The following is an 18,320-nucleotide window of genomic DNA, read 5'->3' on the forward strand; positions in this document are numbered from 1 at the left end:
TATTTCATTGTATTTAGGACACAAAAGACGATAGCTATGAAATTAGCTTTAGCAAGACAAAGTCTGCTCTATTTTGTTCAAAGTTCATTGGTTTAGTGTCATGTGATGTTACAAAGTCTAATTAGAGCCTTGAACTTTAGCGCTGATGTGTGATGTTGTGAGAGTTTCTCTCTCATTCTCTCCACCCAACTGTACGCTGATTGAAAGTTGATAATTGACTTCTCACCTCATTCTAAAAATTCACCTCTCATCTCCTAACTGATCACAGGGGACAGCCAGCAATGCTCTGTATTTTTAGAAACATGTTGGGATTTCTCTTTGTAAATAATCCTATATACAGTCAAACCAAAGTTTATTCAGACATCTTGAACACTTCATTCATTAATAAAGTTTATTCACTCTAGTTAAAAAAAAAAATAGTAATAAAATATGACAAGATCTCAGAGTTAAACTGTGTCAGAAAAAATTCATCTTAATTATGTCAGATAACACTTAAGCAAAACATGGTCAGGTCAAAGTGTCTGAATAATTTTTGGTTCCAAATTTTTATCAATTTTACTGGTATAACATAAACATTTGTGAAGAAAATGGCGCATGGTGTGTAAAAGTCGCCAATGGTTTGCTGATTCCATAGCTCAAGAGTTCCAAACTTCTGCTAGCATTAAAGGTGCCCTCGAATGAAAAATTGAATTTATCTTGGCATAGTCAAATAACAAGAGTTCAGTACATGGAAATGACATACAGTGAGTCTCAAACTCCATTGTTTCCTCCTTATTATATAAATCTCATTTGTTTAAAAGACCTCCGAAGAACAGGCGAATCTCAACATAACACCGACTGTTACGTAACAGTCAGGATCAATACTATGTACGCCCCAATATTTGCATATGCCAGCCCATGTTCCCAACATTATGAAAGGCATTAGACAATGGCAGCCAGTAAAGTCTGGATGTGCACAGGTGAATCAACAGACTAGGTAAGCAAGCAAGAACAATAGCGAAAAATGGCAGATGGAGCAATAATAACATGATCCATGATATCATGATATTTTTAGTGATATTTGTAAATTGTCTTTCTAAATGTTTCGTTAGCATGTTGCTAATGTACTGTTAAATGTGGTTTAAGTTACCATTGTTTCTTGCTGTATTCACGGAGACAAGAGAGTCATCGCTATTTTCATTTTTAAACACTTGCAGTCTATATAATGCATAAACACAACTTCATTCTTTATAAATCTCTCCAACAGTGTAGCATTAGCCGTTAGCCACGGAGCACAGCCTCAAATTCATTCAGAATCAAATTTAAACAATATAACAGTAATACTCACATAATCCGACGCATGCATGCCGTATGCACGACGAACACTTTGTAAAGATCCATTTGAGGGTTATATTAGCTGTGTAAACTTTGTTTATGCACTGTTCAAGGCAAGCGCGAGCTCCGTGGGCGTGGAGCACGAGAATTAAAGGGCCAGTACCCCTGAATCGGCTCATTTATAATGATGCCCCAAAATAGGCAGTTAAAAAAATGAATAAAAAAAAATCTATGGGGTATTTTGAGCTGAAACTTCACAGACACATTCAGGGCACACCTTAGACTTATATTACATCTTTTGAAAAAAAGTTCTAGGGCACCTTTAATATCAATGCAAAAACTGCTTCATGGAATGGGTTTACATGGCTGAGCAGCTGCATTCAAGCCTCACGCCATCAAGCACAATGCCAAGTGTCGGATGATTGGTGTAAAGCACTCCTCCACTGGACTCTGGAGCAGTAGAAATGTATTCGGTGAAGTGATGAATCACGCTTCTCTGTTTGGCAGTCTGATGGGCAAGTCTGGGTGTGGAGGATGCCAGGAGAATGTCACCTGCCTGACTGCATTGTGCCAGCTGTATAGTTTGGTGGCTGTTTTTCAGGGGTTATGCTAGGCCCATTACTTCCAGTGAAGGGAAATCTTAATTTTAAATCTTAGTGCTTCAGCATACCAAGGCATTTTGGACAATTTGTGGGAACAGTTTTGTGGGAACAGTTTGGAGCCCTTTTCTATTCCAGCATGAATGTGCCATAGTGCACAAAACAAGGTCCATAAAGACATGTTTGGATGAGTTTGGTGTGGAAGAACTTGACTGGTCCGCACAGAGCCCTGACCTCAACCCCATTGAACATCTTTGGGATGAACTGGAACAGAGTTTGCAAGCCAGGCCGCCTTGTCTTCCATCAGTGTCTGACCTCACAAATGCTCTACTGGATGAATGGGCAAAAATCCCCACAAAAAAATCCTGTGGAAAGCCTTCCCAGAAAAGTGGAAGCTGTTGTAGCTGCAAATTGGGGACCAACTCCATATTAATTTCTACTGTATGTATTTAGAATGTAATGTCATTACAGTCCATGATGGTGTAATGGCCAGGTGTCCCAATACGTTTGTCCATATAGTGTATTTTTAAGGAAAATATTGCATATCACAAGTATATCACTTTCCAAGACTTTTCTCAAAATATGTTTTGCTACAATATGCAAAAACAAAAGTTTTGAGCTTCATACATTTTTCAACATACTTTAGTTTATACACATTTAGATAATGAACCCAAGAGAGTTTTTGTGTATTAAAAGTGAAAATACTTGCCCTACATTCTCCGTCTCCTTCCTCTTCAGGGTGGAGAGAAAAGAAAGAGCCAGGTTAAAGACGGTCAAATTCAACTCCAAATCTCGAGACAAAGCGGTAAGTGTTTGCTGCTCAAATATTTACTATGTCTGGCATGACACAAACATGCTTTTAAACAGCAGTAGTTTATAGACTGATACATTATAAATGTGCCTTTTGTGTAAAAAATTATTTGGTTTACTTGGAGTCATGCCATTATAATCTTAATTTGACAGAAATCAGAAAACATTATGAACACGCCTTGTAGCCTATTTTGAAACACTGTTATTTTTATGATATTTTTAGATGAAAAGTGCTAATAAGATGTTCAGCATTTTGTTGCACCTTTCTCTTGTGTGACATTTCAAAAGCCAAAACTGTTCTCACATAGGACAACTAACAGCTGGCAAGTTCAAACTCTAACAAAGTAGTGATGTACTATATATATAAGTGATGAATCATTCTTCATGAATGAGATGCTTGTTTGAAATTTCCATTTACAAAAATAATTAAAATTTCTTTTTACTGAATGTAGTGTACTAATCCTGTATGTTTGTTCACAATTCTCTCCTACTGTATGTGAGTATTCTTAACAGCATGTGACTATTAGGGCTGGGCGATATGGCAAAACAATGTATATATAATATATTTTGTTCATCAAGGGTGCATTTAACTGATCAAAAGTGACAGTAAAGATTTTTACATTGCTAATCATTTTTTTTCTTTCAAATAAATGTTGTTCTTTTGAACTTTCTAGTCATTTAAATAATCCTGAAAAAAATGTAGCACAGTTTCCACAAAATATTAAGCAGCACAACTGTTTTCAACATAATAATAAGAAATGTCTTGAGCACCAAATCAGAATATTAGAATGATTTCTGAAAAATAATGTTAAACTGAAAATTGGATTAATGGCTGCTGAAAATTCAGCTTTGCCTTAAATTGGGAATAAATTACTTTTTTCATAATATATTAAAATAGAAAATGGTTATTAAATTAAATCACTATTTCTATGTGTAATGTATTTTTTGATCAAATAAATGCAGCCTTGGTGAGCATAAGAGACTTCTTTTAAAAATCTTACCAACCCAAACTTTTAAATAGTGTATACAGTGTATATATCAATAATTTTCAGCATTTTGATGACATTCAATATATCACAGTATTTGTCTACTTGCTCTGACTTAATAAATCTTAATAATCTTTTCAAAAGAATCATAATTTCAAATGAACAGCCATTGTAGATTAGAAAATGAAGTAAAATCTTTTTTAAAAAAATAGTGTTTTATGCAGTGTTTCACAGAAACAATGATTTTTTTTCATGTATTTGCACTAATATAACATAATAATAACACAAATAAAACAATAATATAATATTTTTACTAGCAGATTTTAGTATAAGAAATATCCAACATTGTGAATGATCTTTAAACATCATTAAATCAGTAATGAATAGATTCTCTGTAATGACCATTTGACCTGACTCGCATAAATAAATAAATTTTACTCTAAAGGCCCTTTCACACCGGATGCGTAACGGAAAAGCGAAACGAAAAAGCGAATAGTTCGCGTCAAAACCATTCACATCAGCCGCGACGCGAATTTGCGACGTTTGTGCTCTGAAAGATTCCAAAACATTTGTGCCGACAGCTGAATGAAATATATATAATATATATATATTTCAACAAAATAATCTTCATCCTGTTGGAAAGGTTGGTCAGTTTAACTGCTCAGGACAAACAACATAGACACTTAATCATCCAGTGAAGATGAGCTTTTCATATTTTTTTCAAAGACCGAAAAGAAGTCTTTGGGTGCACCCAGTCTTAACAACAACATATTCACTTTCCATAGTCACGGACACAATTTAGGTTTAAAAAAAAAAAAAAAAAAATCAACAAGTTTTACCTCAGAAGGTTATGTTATCCTTGTCTATAGCCTACAGTGACTTGCATGTAGGAGCTGTAATCTCGTGAGAAATGCGATACCTGTCAAAGGTTAATGTTGATTGAATAGCTAGTGACATCTACTGGACATTTCGTTTACAGAAAAGAAACCCACTCACATATACTGCGAGTAGCCCAGGCTATAAATAGGCTTCTGTCTAAAATAAGAAAACCTTTATTTGTCCCACAATGGGGGAATTGTATGCCTATGGACTACAGATAGAAGTTTAACTACTAGACATATAATTTAAATAAACATTCACAAGGTAGTTTTCTATTGTAAATGCGTCGACACACAAGCTATCAGATGATCCGTCATTGTTGCTGTGACATCACCTTTGTTTCCTTGTATTTGATTGGTTGAAGCCTTTTCTGTCGCCTCGAATGTGAAAAAAATCGACATTGAAGCGAAAAAAATAAACGTCGTTTTTTCGCAGCAGCACATTCGCGTTCGGTGTGGAAGCACTCATTACAAACAGCTGATCAAAAAGCAAAACCATTGCGCGAATAATTTGCGCGTCAAAATCGCGTCCAGTGTGAAAGGACCTTAACACAGATTGCTAATAAAGTTTACTATATACTGAGACAAGAAAGGACTGTCAAACCAATCTAATGATGTCATCTTTAAAAAATGTAATGCTCAAATAAAAAGCACCTTAAAATCACTGTGATATTCACAGTATTCATTAATTTTCAATCGCCACAAAATATATATTGTGGATATTCAATATTGCCCAGCCCTAGTGATTATAACTCTTTAGCCTTTGCAGCAGTATTGTGTTTAGCAAACATCTCCTGCACCGGATCAACTCATCATCCACTCTTCACTGTCTTAGCATTTTCAACTGCATTCACTAATGCAGCATGAGTGCATGAACGTTTCAGAGAACAAAAAGATATATACGCTTGCCATTGATGTCAAACTGCTTTTCACTTTCTTTCTATCTATTTAAGTCTTTTGTGCTTATTGTAGCTTTGTTCCCATCCAAACCCTTTAATCATTGCCAATCACTAACTTTAATCAACTAACTAATTTCGAGGGCTGCATGTCTGTGAGTTTGTCCCTTGTGCTTTGAACCCACTTTGCTGACCTTGGTTGTGGTAACTACCCTTTAAGTTTATCTGATATTCAGTGATCCCTCATAAACTCTACTGTGTCTGTTGCCATCTCCAAATCAATACCTGGTTTCATGTCTATTTATAAGTTCTAGCATTAGTGATTTCTGTCATTCCAGCATTTTATTGGATGGCGGTGGCCACAGAGTCAGTAACATGGGCATCTGTTAAGTTGGGCATTTGTTCATACTTGAACTAGACACCCAACACCATTCCATCTGTTCTTCCTTTTTTGTTCTCCCTCCCTCCCTCCATCCCTCCCTCTCCTTCTCAGCAGTCATTCAATGACAAGCGTAAAAAGAACCTCTTTTCGCGAAAATTCCCTTTCTACAAGAACAAGGACCCCAGCGAACAGGAAACGAGCGATGTGGACCGTAAGTACATTGGCCGCGGTCACAGAAAAGCACTGGACGTGTGCAGGACAGGGTAGTGGCACATGCGCAACACCTCTGAACAAAACTCCTGCTTCTGCAACAGCCCTAAACATGACAGGAAATTTGATTGATCCTTTCTGCATCAATATGAGATGATATAAGGACAAAATGTCTGTTGAAGACCACTGAAGTCTCCATTAACTGGGTTTGTTGCAAGGCAGGAGCGATGTTCTTCGGTAAGACCAGATATGTTGTTCCAGTAATCATTGTTATTTTTGTGGTTTTCTCCTGTTCCTTGCTCTCTGCTGACTGCTCCACAGGACCTGAGTGACGACAAAGGCTTGAGTAAGTCCACAAAGGCTATAGCAGGTCTACCGCACCGGCCCCGCCAAACTCCCATTATTCCCCATAAAACTGTCTTGCCCGTAGCAGTGATGTTGAGTTAGAATAGTGTTGTGTCTGCAGCCTGTTTTGCGTCTAGACGACTATAAAACACAAAGGGCCAGATTTACTAACATTAAAAACTACTGTCAGGATTTACTAAAGACACGCAGAGAAAAACTGTGATGAAAAGGCAAGGACAGAGTTATTATTTCTGCTGACCTTATTGCAAATGCATTTGTAGGAGTTTGTCTTTCAGAAGAAATATTTATTAGAGGGGAGTATTTAAATAAATCATGCAACATGATTTACTAAGGTTTGCAGTAGTCATTTAACTAGAATTTGTGGCATTATTTAACTCTCAAAAAAGGCATGTCTTAAGGGTTAGTTCAACCAAAAATGAAATTTATGTCATTAAAGGTGCTAAAGAGGGTCTTTTCGTCAACTGAGAAACCAAAGACTGTTAGTGAGTTTTTGAAATGAGCGCATGCGTAAGAACAACCCCCCTCCTTCACAGCTCATTTCGAGGGAACGCCTCCCAAAACTCGTGCACGAGTATTGGAACACGAGTGTTTACCACCGGCATTCGCTGTGTCGCATTAGTGGATTCATTATGTCGGACTCACCTGCAGTCCTGTCTCCTGACAAAAACATTGGATGCGGCGCCTGTGGAGTGTGGAAAGTTACTGGAGCGCGCAGCCGCGCACGTCTCTCACAAGGAACGTCATGGCAGTGATTGACAAGCCAGAGGGCCAATCGTTTACGCGATCATCGCGTAAACGGTTGGCTGATGTTTTTAAGGCCCTACCTCGTGCACAGATGATGTATATTAATATTATTACTTTCAGCGCACCTAATAAATAGTCTTTTATCAGTTAGTAAAGACAGTTTCAAGTAATATTGCAAAAATGTATAAAACAAAACATCCTCTTTAGCACCTTTAAGTACTCACCCTCATGTCATCCCAAACCCGTAAGACTTTCGTTCATCTTTAGATCACAAATTAAGATATTTTTGATGAAATCCAAGAGGTTTTTTTTTTATCCCCCATAGAAAGCAATGTTATTACCACATTCAAGGTCTAGAAAAGTAGTAAAGACAACGTTAAAATAGTCAATGTGACTACAGTGGTTCAACCTTAATGTTATGAAGCGATGAGAATACTTTTTGTGCTCAAAAACAAAACTAAAATAATGACTTTATTTAACAATTTGAACTGTTGTCATGCGTAGTTGACGTAGTGAACGCAGTGCAGCGCTTCCTTGTTTATGTCTGAACGCCAGCTCAGTATTGGCCGACGCTGTACACGTGAGCAGCACGACGCATGTGTGTGATGCTGATGCAGGAGCCGGCCAATAATGAGTCAGCGTTCTGACATAGAACACGGAGGCGCTGCACTGCGTTCACTACGTCAACTGCATTTGACAACAGTTCAAATGACGTTGCTGCCTATGTGTGGTTCAGAAACCCTCGGATTTCATCAAAAATATTGTAATTTGTGTTCCGAAGATGAACGAAGGTCTTACGGGTTTGGGACGACGTGAGGGTGAGTAATTAATGACAGAAATTTCATTTTTGGGTGAACCAACCCTTTAACCCATTTTGCGTTTGACATGCTGCGATAGTTGCTGCTATAGTTGGAGGCAGCGCAGAGAACTGAGAGAGGTGCGTGGTAGAAGGGAGAGAATTTTCTCCATTTGTGTTTTTATTTAGAATGCTAGAGGAATAGTTTATTGCTACCCTTGGTAGATTGCATTTGTCATAATGGAAATGAGCTGCCGCATCTGTGTTCTTTAATTTGCGCATTGTCAGAATATCACATGCACAACTTTCTACTCCCATCGGTGCTTTTATGGGGTTGCAGTCTCATGCTAATTTACCCTGTTTAGTAAATCTGGCCCAAAGTTTGCAGATCAGCGCTATGTTCAGGTCCTTTGTTGTCCATTATGCCCTAACCACAATGTAAGACAAGTCAATTCTACTCCACTTAACATCTGCATTATAAATGCTTTCATTAATTAGTTGTGCTTAATTTGGCTCATACTTCGGTTTACCTTCCTAAACGGAGGTTTATGAGGAAACTGTAGGGGGTTCGTGAGTTGAAAAATTTAATGTAACGTTAAAATAAACAAATAGGGCTGCACAGATAATCAAACTAAAACTTAAATAGCGATATATCTTATTAGATATGTTTCAGAGTGAAGATCAGCACTGTGTTCATTTACAGCGTATTTACTGCAGCTTATATAGGCCTAACTGTGTTTTCAGAGTGACTTTGTTCACAGTAAATGCTGCTTCTCATGAACTCCATCGCTGCATGTGCCGAGAGTTTAACATGCATTTAGGAACACAGTGTGTGTTAGGTTCACTTTAAATTCACATTTGCATAATTTTCAACATTTTTGTGGATAGGAGTCTATAGAATTTCACAAATATTCCCCCAATGTAAAATCTTCAGGGTTTGAATGTTTGAAAGTAAAGAATTTAAGACATCGAAATTTTGTATTGACATTAACACTTGTAGTGTTAATGTCATTTTTCAAATCAAATCGCAATTGCAATATATGGCAAAATAATCACAAATGTTTGGTCTTGCAGCCCTATCTATCTATGCATCTATCTTGGGGAAACAGGGCTTGGGGGTGGGATCTTTTGCCTTGCCAGTAAGCAGTGCTTAGCAATACCTTGGAAACTGACTGCAACAACCTAGTGTTTGAGCAACGAGTTTTGCACCTGCAGGCACCACTCACATTTTCATCAGAATATGTAAAAATGTAGTTACCGCCATGATTCTGCTTTGGGAAGTTATGTGCACAGATGTACTTTTAGGGACAAATGTGTCAAATGCAAATAATGTTGTAGTCAGAAGTTATTTAACCCTCATGTTCTGTTTGAGGTCTGAGAGACCTCAATGCCATTTTAGCATTTTAGTCAGGATGATACAGTAACCTGTTTTAATCTAATAGGAACTGATTATAAGCAAACTTTTAACTTGATAAATACTCAACTCAGGTATACTGAGTTACTATATACTACTATATACTATACTGTATACTAATGTGTTTTTCGTAAATTATCTGGGTCATTTCTTTCATGTTTTGAAAGAAGTATCTATGCTCACTAAGGCTGCATGAATTTGATTGAAAAGTGAAAACGGTAATATTGCAAAATATTATTACAATTTAAAATAACTGTTTAAAACAATATAAAAAAAAATGTATTTATTCCTGTGATGGCAAAGCTTAGTTTTTAGCAGTCATTACTGCAATCTTCAGTGTCACATGATCTTTCAGAAATCAATATTTAATAATTTATAATCAATAATATCATTCTAATTGCTGCTCAAGAAACATTTCTTATTATTAATATGTTGGAAACATTACATTTATAGATTTACACATTTCAGGAATTCTTTGATGAATAGAAAGTTCAAAAGAACTACATTTATTTGCAATAGAAATATTTTCCAACTTAAATGTCATTACTGTCACTTTTGACCAATTTAATGCATCCTTGCTGAATAAGTATTCATTTCTTTCAAAAAATAAAAATCCCAAACTTTTGAACAGTACTGTAAAAACAGTCACAACAGAACATGAGGGGTTAGGATCAGCAAGGTTGATGTGAAAAGGTTATTTACAATCTTCCATCATGTCTTCTGGATGTTTTTATAGTATTTCTGTCCTTTCTTAGACTTCTACATCGATAAACTTTTAGGTGGTGGAGTGGAGCCCCTCCATCCATTAATGCTCAGTGCACCATGACTGTGTTAAGACCCCCTGAGACTTTCTTGTGTGTATTCAGAGGCTGTTCAATGATTTGATTTTTTTTATACAGCTAAAACTACCAAATTCATTTAGTGGAACCGGTTTTATGAGAAATGGGATTAGCTTCAAAGCCTCACATGTCCTGTTCAGGTTCTTAACACTGCCATCTGCTGGCGTATTCCTGCAAGGCTTGTGTCTCTGGTGTTTATTTTCCCTTTTTATGGTTTCAGAGCATGTAACATCTAACGCCAGCGATAGTGAAAGTAGTTACCGTAAGTGTGTGTTCCCTTTTATTTCCTTTCATGTTTTAATTGAATTCATCCCTTTAAACTTCCTGAGTTTGAGTGTTTAATTCCTTTTGTTCTCTAAGCTCCCTTTGTTATACACACACACACACACACTCACTCAGTTGTAAGATGTGTACTATTCAAGACAAACATCAGAGTCAGGATTTTGCATAAAAACAGTTTAATATTTCAAAGAAAGAAATATTTAAAATTTCCAGAACAGAACATTAAAAGTGTTAAAAATGTGATAAGATAATCTAAACACACTATTGATTTAACGACAGAAGCTTACTTTACCATGCTTTACAGTTCATTGCATGATTTGCCTTTGATGAGAGTTTCAAGTGATAAAACAGGTGCTGGTTATCTGTGTACCTTGCCTTAGTGATCATACCAGGGACACAGCGTATTATGGCCTGAAATATTACTGTACCTTCAAATAACATGTCACAGTCATTTGAACAAGCCTGTGTCTTTCAGCAGTTTTGTAAATCATGGCCTGTCATTCACATCGAGTGGTCTGAAAAACCTCTTGAACTTTTATTTAATGCTACACGGCTCTCAAATATATCTCATCTAAACAGTGACTGAAAATTAGAGACTACTGTTCATGACAAAGGCATGTAAGCTGCTTTCATAGGGTGATCAAGTAATATATTTGAAATGTAAATGAGCAGTAAAGAATACAGAAGAAAAATATGTTTAAACACTCAACATCAGATTTCAATTACATTTGAATCTTCATATACAAGTGGTTGACTAGTCATCCAACAACTTAATTAGTGAGGTTATTTATTTATTGCAGCATTCTTTTAACCTGTTTAACAACTTATACGCTATTGCCTAAAAGTTTGAGGTCAGTATAATTTTTTTTATTGTTTTTGAAAGAAGTCTCTTATGCTCACCATGGCTGCATTTATTTGATCAAATTTTTAGTAAAATCAGTAATTTTGTGGAATATCATTACATTTTACATGTAATTAATTCATGTGATGGCAAAGCTGACTTTTCAGTAGCCACTACTTTACATCACATGATCCTTCAGAAATCATTCTAACATGCTGATTTGGTGCTCAAAACACATTTTTTATTATTATCAATGTTGAAAACAGTTGTGCTACTTAATATTTTAGAAATTAATTATAGAAAGTTCAAAAGAACTGCATTTATTTGAAAATATATATACAGTACAGTCCAAAAGTTTGGAACCACTAAGATTTTTTATGTTTTTAAAAGAAGTTTCGTCTGCTCACCAAGGCTACATTTATTTAATTAAAAATACAGTAAAAAACAGTACTATTGTGAAATATTATTACAATTTAAAATAACTGTTTTCTATTTGAATATATTTCACAAAGTAATTTATTCCTGTGATGGCAAAGCTGAATTTTCAGCATCATAACTCCAGTCTTCAGTGTCACATGATCCTTCAGAAATCATTCTAATATGCTGATCTGCTGCTCAAGAAACATTTAATGTGTACAATTGTACAAAATATTTGTGTACAATATTTTTTTTCAGGATTATTTGATGAATAGAAAGTTCAAAAGAACAGTGTTTATCTGAAATCTAATCTTTTGTAACATTATAAATGTCTTTACTGCCACTTTTGATTGATTTAATGCATCCTTGCTGAATAAAAGTATTCATTTCTTTAATTTCTTTTCAAAAAAATAAAAATAAAAATTCTTACTGACCCCAAACTTTAGTGTATAATGCTACAGAAGCTTTGTATTTCAGATAAATGCTGTTCTTTTGAACTTTCTATTCATCAAGGAATCCTGAAAAAAAAAAAAGTACACAACTGTTTTCAACATTGAAAATAATCATAAATGTTTATTGAGCAGCAAATCAGCATATTAGAATGATTTCTGAAGGATCATGTGACACTGAAGACTGGAGTAACGATGCTGAAAATTCAGCTTTGCATCACAGGAATAAATTACTTTGTCAAATATATTTAAATAGTACACAGTTATTTTAAATTGTAATAATATTTCACAATATTACTGTTTTTTACTGTATTTTTAATTAAATAAATGTAGCCTTGGTGAGCAGACGAAACTTCTTTTAAAAACATTAAAAATCTTAGTGGTTCCAAACTTTTGGACTGTACTGTATATATTGTGTGTGTGTTAGACTTTGGTCACTTTTGATCAGTTGAATGCGTCCTTGCTGAATAAAACTTTTTTTAAATCTTACTCGCCCCAAAAATTTCAATGTCAGTATACATTATTTAGCATGCTGAATAATTAGTTAACTAATGTACTTTAGCTGTTAGACAGCAGGCTACAGTCCTCTCTGAGAAGTTACGGTATGAGCGTGGGGTTTTAAGACCTATCTAAAAAGATAAAAATAGTTCCACTCTTGAAAACACATCTCTAATGCTTGTCAAAATCCTCTCAATCAGAAGTTCAGGCAAGTTTAAACAGTTTGTAACAGTAAGGTTTTGAGGAGTTTAGCTGAGGCTATACAGCACATGCATGTTGGTTTATTATACTCTCTAAGTGTTTAATTACACAAGATTTTTGAACTCATATCAGTATTTCTGTCTTTACTAGGTGGACAGGAAGATTATGTCCTCTCTTATGAGACAGTCACGCAACAGGAAGGTGAGTGTCTTTTTGCAAGCTTTTTTTTTTTTATTATGGCACATTAGTTATTACTCCATCTAACTAGGTGTCATTGTGCAACTCTGCTTGACTGATGAATTAAACTACCAGTAAGAACTAACAATAAGACTTATTGTTATTGTGGTTTACAGTGAGTTATACACGTCCAGTTATTATCCTTGGACCCATGAAAGACCGGATCAACGATGATCTAATCTCAGAGTTTCCAGACAAGTTTGGGTCATGTGTTCCTCGTGAGTACACCGTTTTATTATTTCTTTTGCAATATTTCATATATCATCTGCATTGTTTAAATGGTCATTACTGTTCTTTGACCAGACACGACTAGACCAAAGCGAGACTATGAGGTTGATGGCAGAGACTACCATTTTGTTGTCTCACGGGAGCAAATGGAAAAAGACATTCAGGATCACAAGTTCATTGAGGCCGGCCAATATAACAACCACCTCTACGGGACAAGTGTGCAGTCAGTGCGAGAGGTTGCAGAAAAGGTGAATGAGTTCAACTTGTTAGGAAGTAATAAAGAAATTTATGGCAGAGAGTTTCGTGATGCCCTTTAGATTTGCATCATGGAGCAGTTTTTTCATTTTTCATGTGACAATCTTTTATTCATTGTTTTTTAAGGGCAAACACTGCATCCTGGATGTCTCAGGCAATGCCATCAAACGACTCCAGTTAGCACAGCTCTACCCCATTGCGGTGTTCGTGAAACCAAAATCAGTGGAGAATATTTTGTACGTTGTTGTATCAAAGGATCTTCAAACACACAATAAATGCTAAAGCTTGGTCATTTTTGACTGATTGGCATTAGTAACAGGTCCTCTGTGTCCTCCTCAGAGAGATGAATAAGAGATTGATGGAAGAGCAAGGCAGGAAGACTTATGACAGAGCCATGAAACTGGAGCAGGAATTCCTAGAGCACTTCACCGGTGAGAACAGTAGAGTAAACTTACCCATATTCCAATCAATTCTGACCTTTCTACTTAGTCATTTTCATCTATAGATATCTTACCTTACCTGTCCTGCAACAAGCACACTCTACAATGGAGTGACGTCAAAACCCGGAAGACTAATTCGCCACTGGTTAAATATACACCATATGACCATCTTCTTTCAGACAAACACAATCGGAGTAATAATATTCTCACCAAAGTCCCTTTAAAGGTGCTAAAGAGGATCTTTTCGTCGACTGAGAAACCAAAGACTTATTACTGAGTTTTTGAAATGAGCGCATGCGTAAGAACAACCCCCCTCCTTCACAGCTCATTTCAAGGGAACGCCTCCCAAAACTCGTGCACGAGTATTGGAACACGAGTGTTTACCACCGGCATTCCCTGTGTTGTGTTAGTGGATTCATTATGTCGGACTCACCCCAGGTAACTCATAATCTGCAGTTGTTACTCCTGTCTCCTGACAAAAACATTGCATGCGGCGCCTGTGGAGTGTGGAAAGTTACTGGAGTGCGCAGCCGCGCTCGTCTCTCACAAGGAACGTCATGGCAGTGATTGACAAGCCAGAGGGCCAATCCGCGCACGTCTCTCACAAGGAACGTCACGGCAGTGATTGACAAGCCAGAGGGCCAATCGTTTACGCGATGATCGCGTAAACGATTGGCTGATGTTTTTAAGGCCCTACCTCGTGCACAGATGATGTATATTAATATTATTACTTTCAGTGCACCCAATAAATAGTCTTTTATCAGTTAGTAAAGACAGTTTCAAGTAATATTGCAAAAATGTATAAAACAAAACATCCTCTTTAGCATCTTTAAGACAAGTCATTTCACTCAGCGGCCATCTTTGAAATGCCTTTGGGCATGCAAGTGCAGCTCCTATCTCTTTGAATGGGGAAACATCAAATTCTCCCAAGCTGTTTGCCAAGCTTTCAATTAAATTTCATATTTGAAATCACCAAAGAAATCTGACAACAACTGTCTCATAAATGTTGTTTCTTAATGCTCGAATCATGAAAAAAAAAATATTTTTCAGGCTGGATCAAGCTAGTGTGCATGCACAGTCCTAAGCATCTGACTGTTTCTATAGGAACCGGAGCTTCTAATGGCCGCTGCAGTGACGCGATGACTTTACCAATCAGCGATTGGCTCTTATTTAGAAGGCGGGACTTATTCCGCCATATAGCATGTTGCACTTTTTCCCCATTCAAAACAATACGAGTGACGTGTCTTGTGTTATTCTATAGTCTTTATTCTCACTCTTCCTGGCTTTATAATGGTAGTGAAGGGGGAGTGAGATTTTGAAGCCCAAAAAAGTGCATCCATCCATCATAAAAGTAATCAGCTCCAGGGGGTTAAAGGGTTAGTTCACCCAAAAATGACATTTCTGTCGTTAAATACTCATCCTCATGTCATTCCACACCTGTAAGACCTTCGTTCATCTTCGGAACACGAATTAAGATATTTTTGATGAAATCCAAGGGTATCTGATCCACACACATAGGCAGCAACGTCATTGCACCTTTTGATGTCCAGAAAGGTAGTTAAAAACATGGTTAAAATAGTCAATGTGACTACTGTGGTTCAACTTTAATGTTATGAAGCGATGAGAATACTTTTTGTGCGCAAAAACAAAACAAAAATAACAACTTTATTCAACTATTTGAACTCTTGTCATGCGTAGTGAACTCAGTGCAGGCTTCCTTGCTTAGGTCCGAACGCTGACACAGGATCCGGCCAATAATGAGCTGGCATTCGGACGTAAACAAGGAAGCCTGCACTGAGTTCACTAAAAAAAATATCTTAATTTGTGTTCCGAAGATGAACGAAGGTCTTACGGGTGTGGAATGAATTTAATTTTGGGGTGAATTAACCCTTTAATAAGTTTTTGTAAGAAAAATATCCATGTTTGAAACTTTTTAAACTATAATAACTAGCTTCCGGCAGATGGTCATATGCATTATAATTTTACAAACAGACATAGTAAGGCTTATGATACAACAATTTAAAGTATTCTAAGATGCTGTTAGGAAATTTATTTGCATTTGATTTTTGTAATATTACAAAAAAAAAATTACTAACGGGAGTGACAGCATTTGGCATCAGTGGCAAATCATTATGGGCCGCCTGTACTCACATTTCCTTTCTTGTTTTTCCGTTTAATGAGGAGATGTATCATACTCATCGATGTTCGTCTTATCTTTCCTGCAGCCATTGTACAAGGGGACACATTAGAAGAGATCTACAACCAGGTTAAGCAGATCATTGAGGAGCAGTCTGGGCCGTTCATCTGGGTACCAGTCAAAGAGAAATTGTGAGATGGCTGGAGACAAATAAACCTTATTCTTCTTTAAACTTTTATTTTTTTTTTTTTGTATTTTTTGTTTTCCTTTTTTATACTAACCTGGCCTGCTGCTGACATTGGCTTTCTGACCCCTGAGCATAGGAAACACATTTTCTTTGGATAGGCTTGGGGTCATGGTGGTCTTACAGCCACCTCTCTCTCTCTCATGCCTCTCTTTGAAACTGCTGTCTAGAACTCGCATCCCAATTTCCGCATTTCATCCTCTGGTGGGAGGAGACATGCCTGAACAGCGACTTACTGGACAGATTATACGGTACAGATTCCTTAATGTTTAAGGGAGGTGACTTTCTCGAAGGAAAACCAATGAGTTAATGCATTATATACATTTTGGTTTGTTCTTTTTTTCCCAAATATGATCAGAAGTTAAAGCTTTCATGTCTGTCTCTGAAAAGACATGAAGCAACACTTTGCACGTTTTTGCATTAAAAGCATGTTTTGGATTATTCTTTTTCAGTTAACATATGTTCTTACGTTTTTGTCAGACACATTTGAGCTATGTGAACTGCAGCTGTCATATTACTTTTGTTTTCTCTCGTTTATCTTGTAAAATCAAGCAGCCCACTCACTTTACGCAGCTGATCAGTTTTGTCACAAGTGCACAAAGAGGACAAAAACATTTGGCACAAAAGTTCTTCTTTTTATATTAAATGTCTATTTGTCTTAACAATCTGTGTACATTTTAATCAAGGTGCATATGGGAGTAGCTTATAGTTGAGGGTGAAGAAAGGAACGGCTTACGATTATCTTTCAAATCCAGGTGATGACATATTCTTACTTCAAGAAACAGCAATGCAAATAAGAGAGTATAAATTGTAATGTATATTCAATCCCTCAGTATACTGCCTATTTTGTTATAATAAAAGTCTATATTGAGCTTTAATTAAACTCTATACCTATGGGAATTATTTTCTTTATAATGTCAAACATACACTCATATAATTATGTGTGTATGTATATAAAAATAAATATATATATATATATTTTCATTTACTTTTACCTCCATCACTTTTGTTGTTTATGGTTTGTTTTTATGCAAAAACACTGACTCGCAGGACACCCGGGCTGAATGGTGGTGTTCCATTTGCATCTGCTCAAACAATATGAAAAAACTCAAGTTGGCAGTTTGTAGTCTTCAGCTCTCTCTCTCCTATGTAGTTATGTCATGTTTACTTTTTCATGTGACTTGCATGATTTCTAAAAGCAATAGTCTGACACGTTAAATTTGAGTGAGAAGCGGGGGATAGGGCTTCTCTTTCTGTTTTCACCTGGGATTGTGAAAATGTCAGAGTTAGCATGAACTGTAACGTTAGAGGCTAGGAGATTCTTGCCTCCATGTGTGTGAACTTGTCGATTGCCCATAAGAGAGATTTGCTTTGCCACTCTCTAACACAAGCCTTTAACTCTCCACCAGGGGGCGCGCTGACAGCATCCCCTTTTCATTCTTAAGTTACTCGGAGATGATTGTTTTCTAAAAGATTGCTTCTCTAACTTGTCTTCATGGCTTTCTAACACACTTTTATGACTAGATTATGTACATAATCTGCCAACTTGATTCATTCCATTTGTCAAAGAGGAGAACAGCTAATAAAAACTTTTTTTCTCATACACGGTGTGTTGATTGTGTCTTTTTCATGGAGTCATAGAGACAAATAAAGTAATTCACTTAGTTTGCCAAAAGTATTAGAAAGCAAGAGTTTTTCTTAAAGTGATAGTTCACCTAAAAATTCGTTAGTTCACCTTTCTTTCTTCTTGGAACATGAAAGAAGATACAGTATTTTGAGAAATCTCTCTCTCTCTCTCTCCAGTCAATAGTAAACAAAACGGTTTGGTTACCAACATTCTTCAAAATATCAACTTTT

At 36.4% G+C, this 18,320-nt stretch overlaps 1 protein-coding gene across 25 annotated transcripts in view; it reads left to right on the forward strand.

Annotated features, from left to right (window-relative positions):
• The window catches only part of dlg1a (discs large MAGUK scaffold protein 1a), a 144,193-nt gene extending 126,127 nt beyond the window's left edge, over positions 1–18,066 (forward strand). For 14 of the 25 annotated variants that reach the window (XM_048199786.1, XM_048199788.1, XM_048199792.1 and 11 more), the window contains 9 exons: positions 2,652–2,718; positions 5,977–6,076; positions 10,455–10,496; positions 13,073–13,123; positions 13,276–13,377; positions 13,463–13,635; positions 13,769–13,878; positions 13,982–14,073; positions 16,308–18,066. In XM_048199786.1, the coding sequence (XP_048055743.1) occupies positions 2,652–2,718; positions 5,977–6,076; positions 10,455–10,496; positions 13,073–13,123; positions 13,276–13,377; positions 13,463–13,635; positions 13,769–13,878; positions 13,982–14,073; positions 16,308–16,414 (844 nt within the window). In that variant the 3' untranslated portion in view covers positions 16,415–18,066. Of the gene's footprint in view, positions 1–2,651; positions 2,719–5,976; positions 6,077–6,396; positions 6,422–10,454; positions 10,497–13,072; positions 13,124–13,275; positions 13,378–13,462; positions 13,636–13,768; positions 13,879–13,981; positions 14,074–16,307 lie in introns of all 25 variants that reach the window. The other 11 variants (XM_048199789.1, XM_048199790.1, XM_048199796.1 and 8 more) reach the window with 3 other exon arrangements.
• The last annotated feature ends 254 nt before the right edge of the window (positions 18,067–18,320 follow it).

Source organism: Megalobrama amblycephala, linkage group LG8, assembly GCF_018812025.1.
Source record: "Megalobrama amblycephala isolate DHTTF-2021 linkage group LG8, ASM1881202v1, whole genome shotgun sequence".
Taxonomy (NCBI): domain Eukaryota; kingdom Metazoa; phylum Chordata; class Actinopteri; order Cypriniformes; family Xenocyprididae; genus Megalobrama; species Megalobrama amblycephala.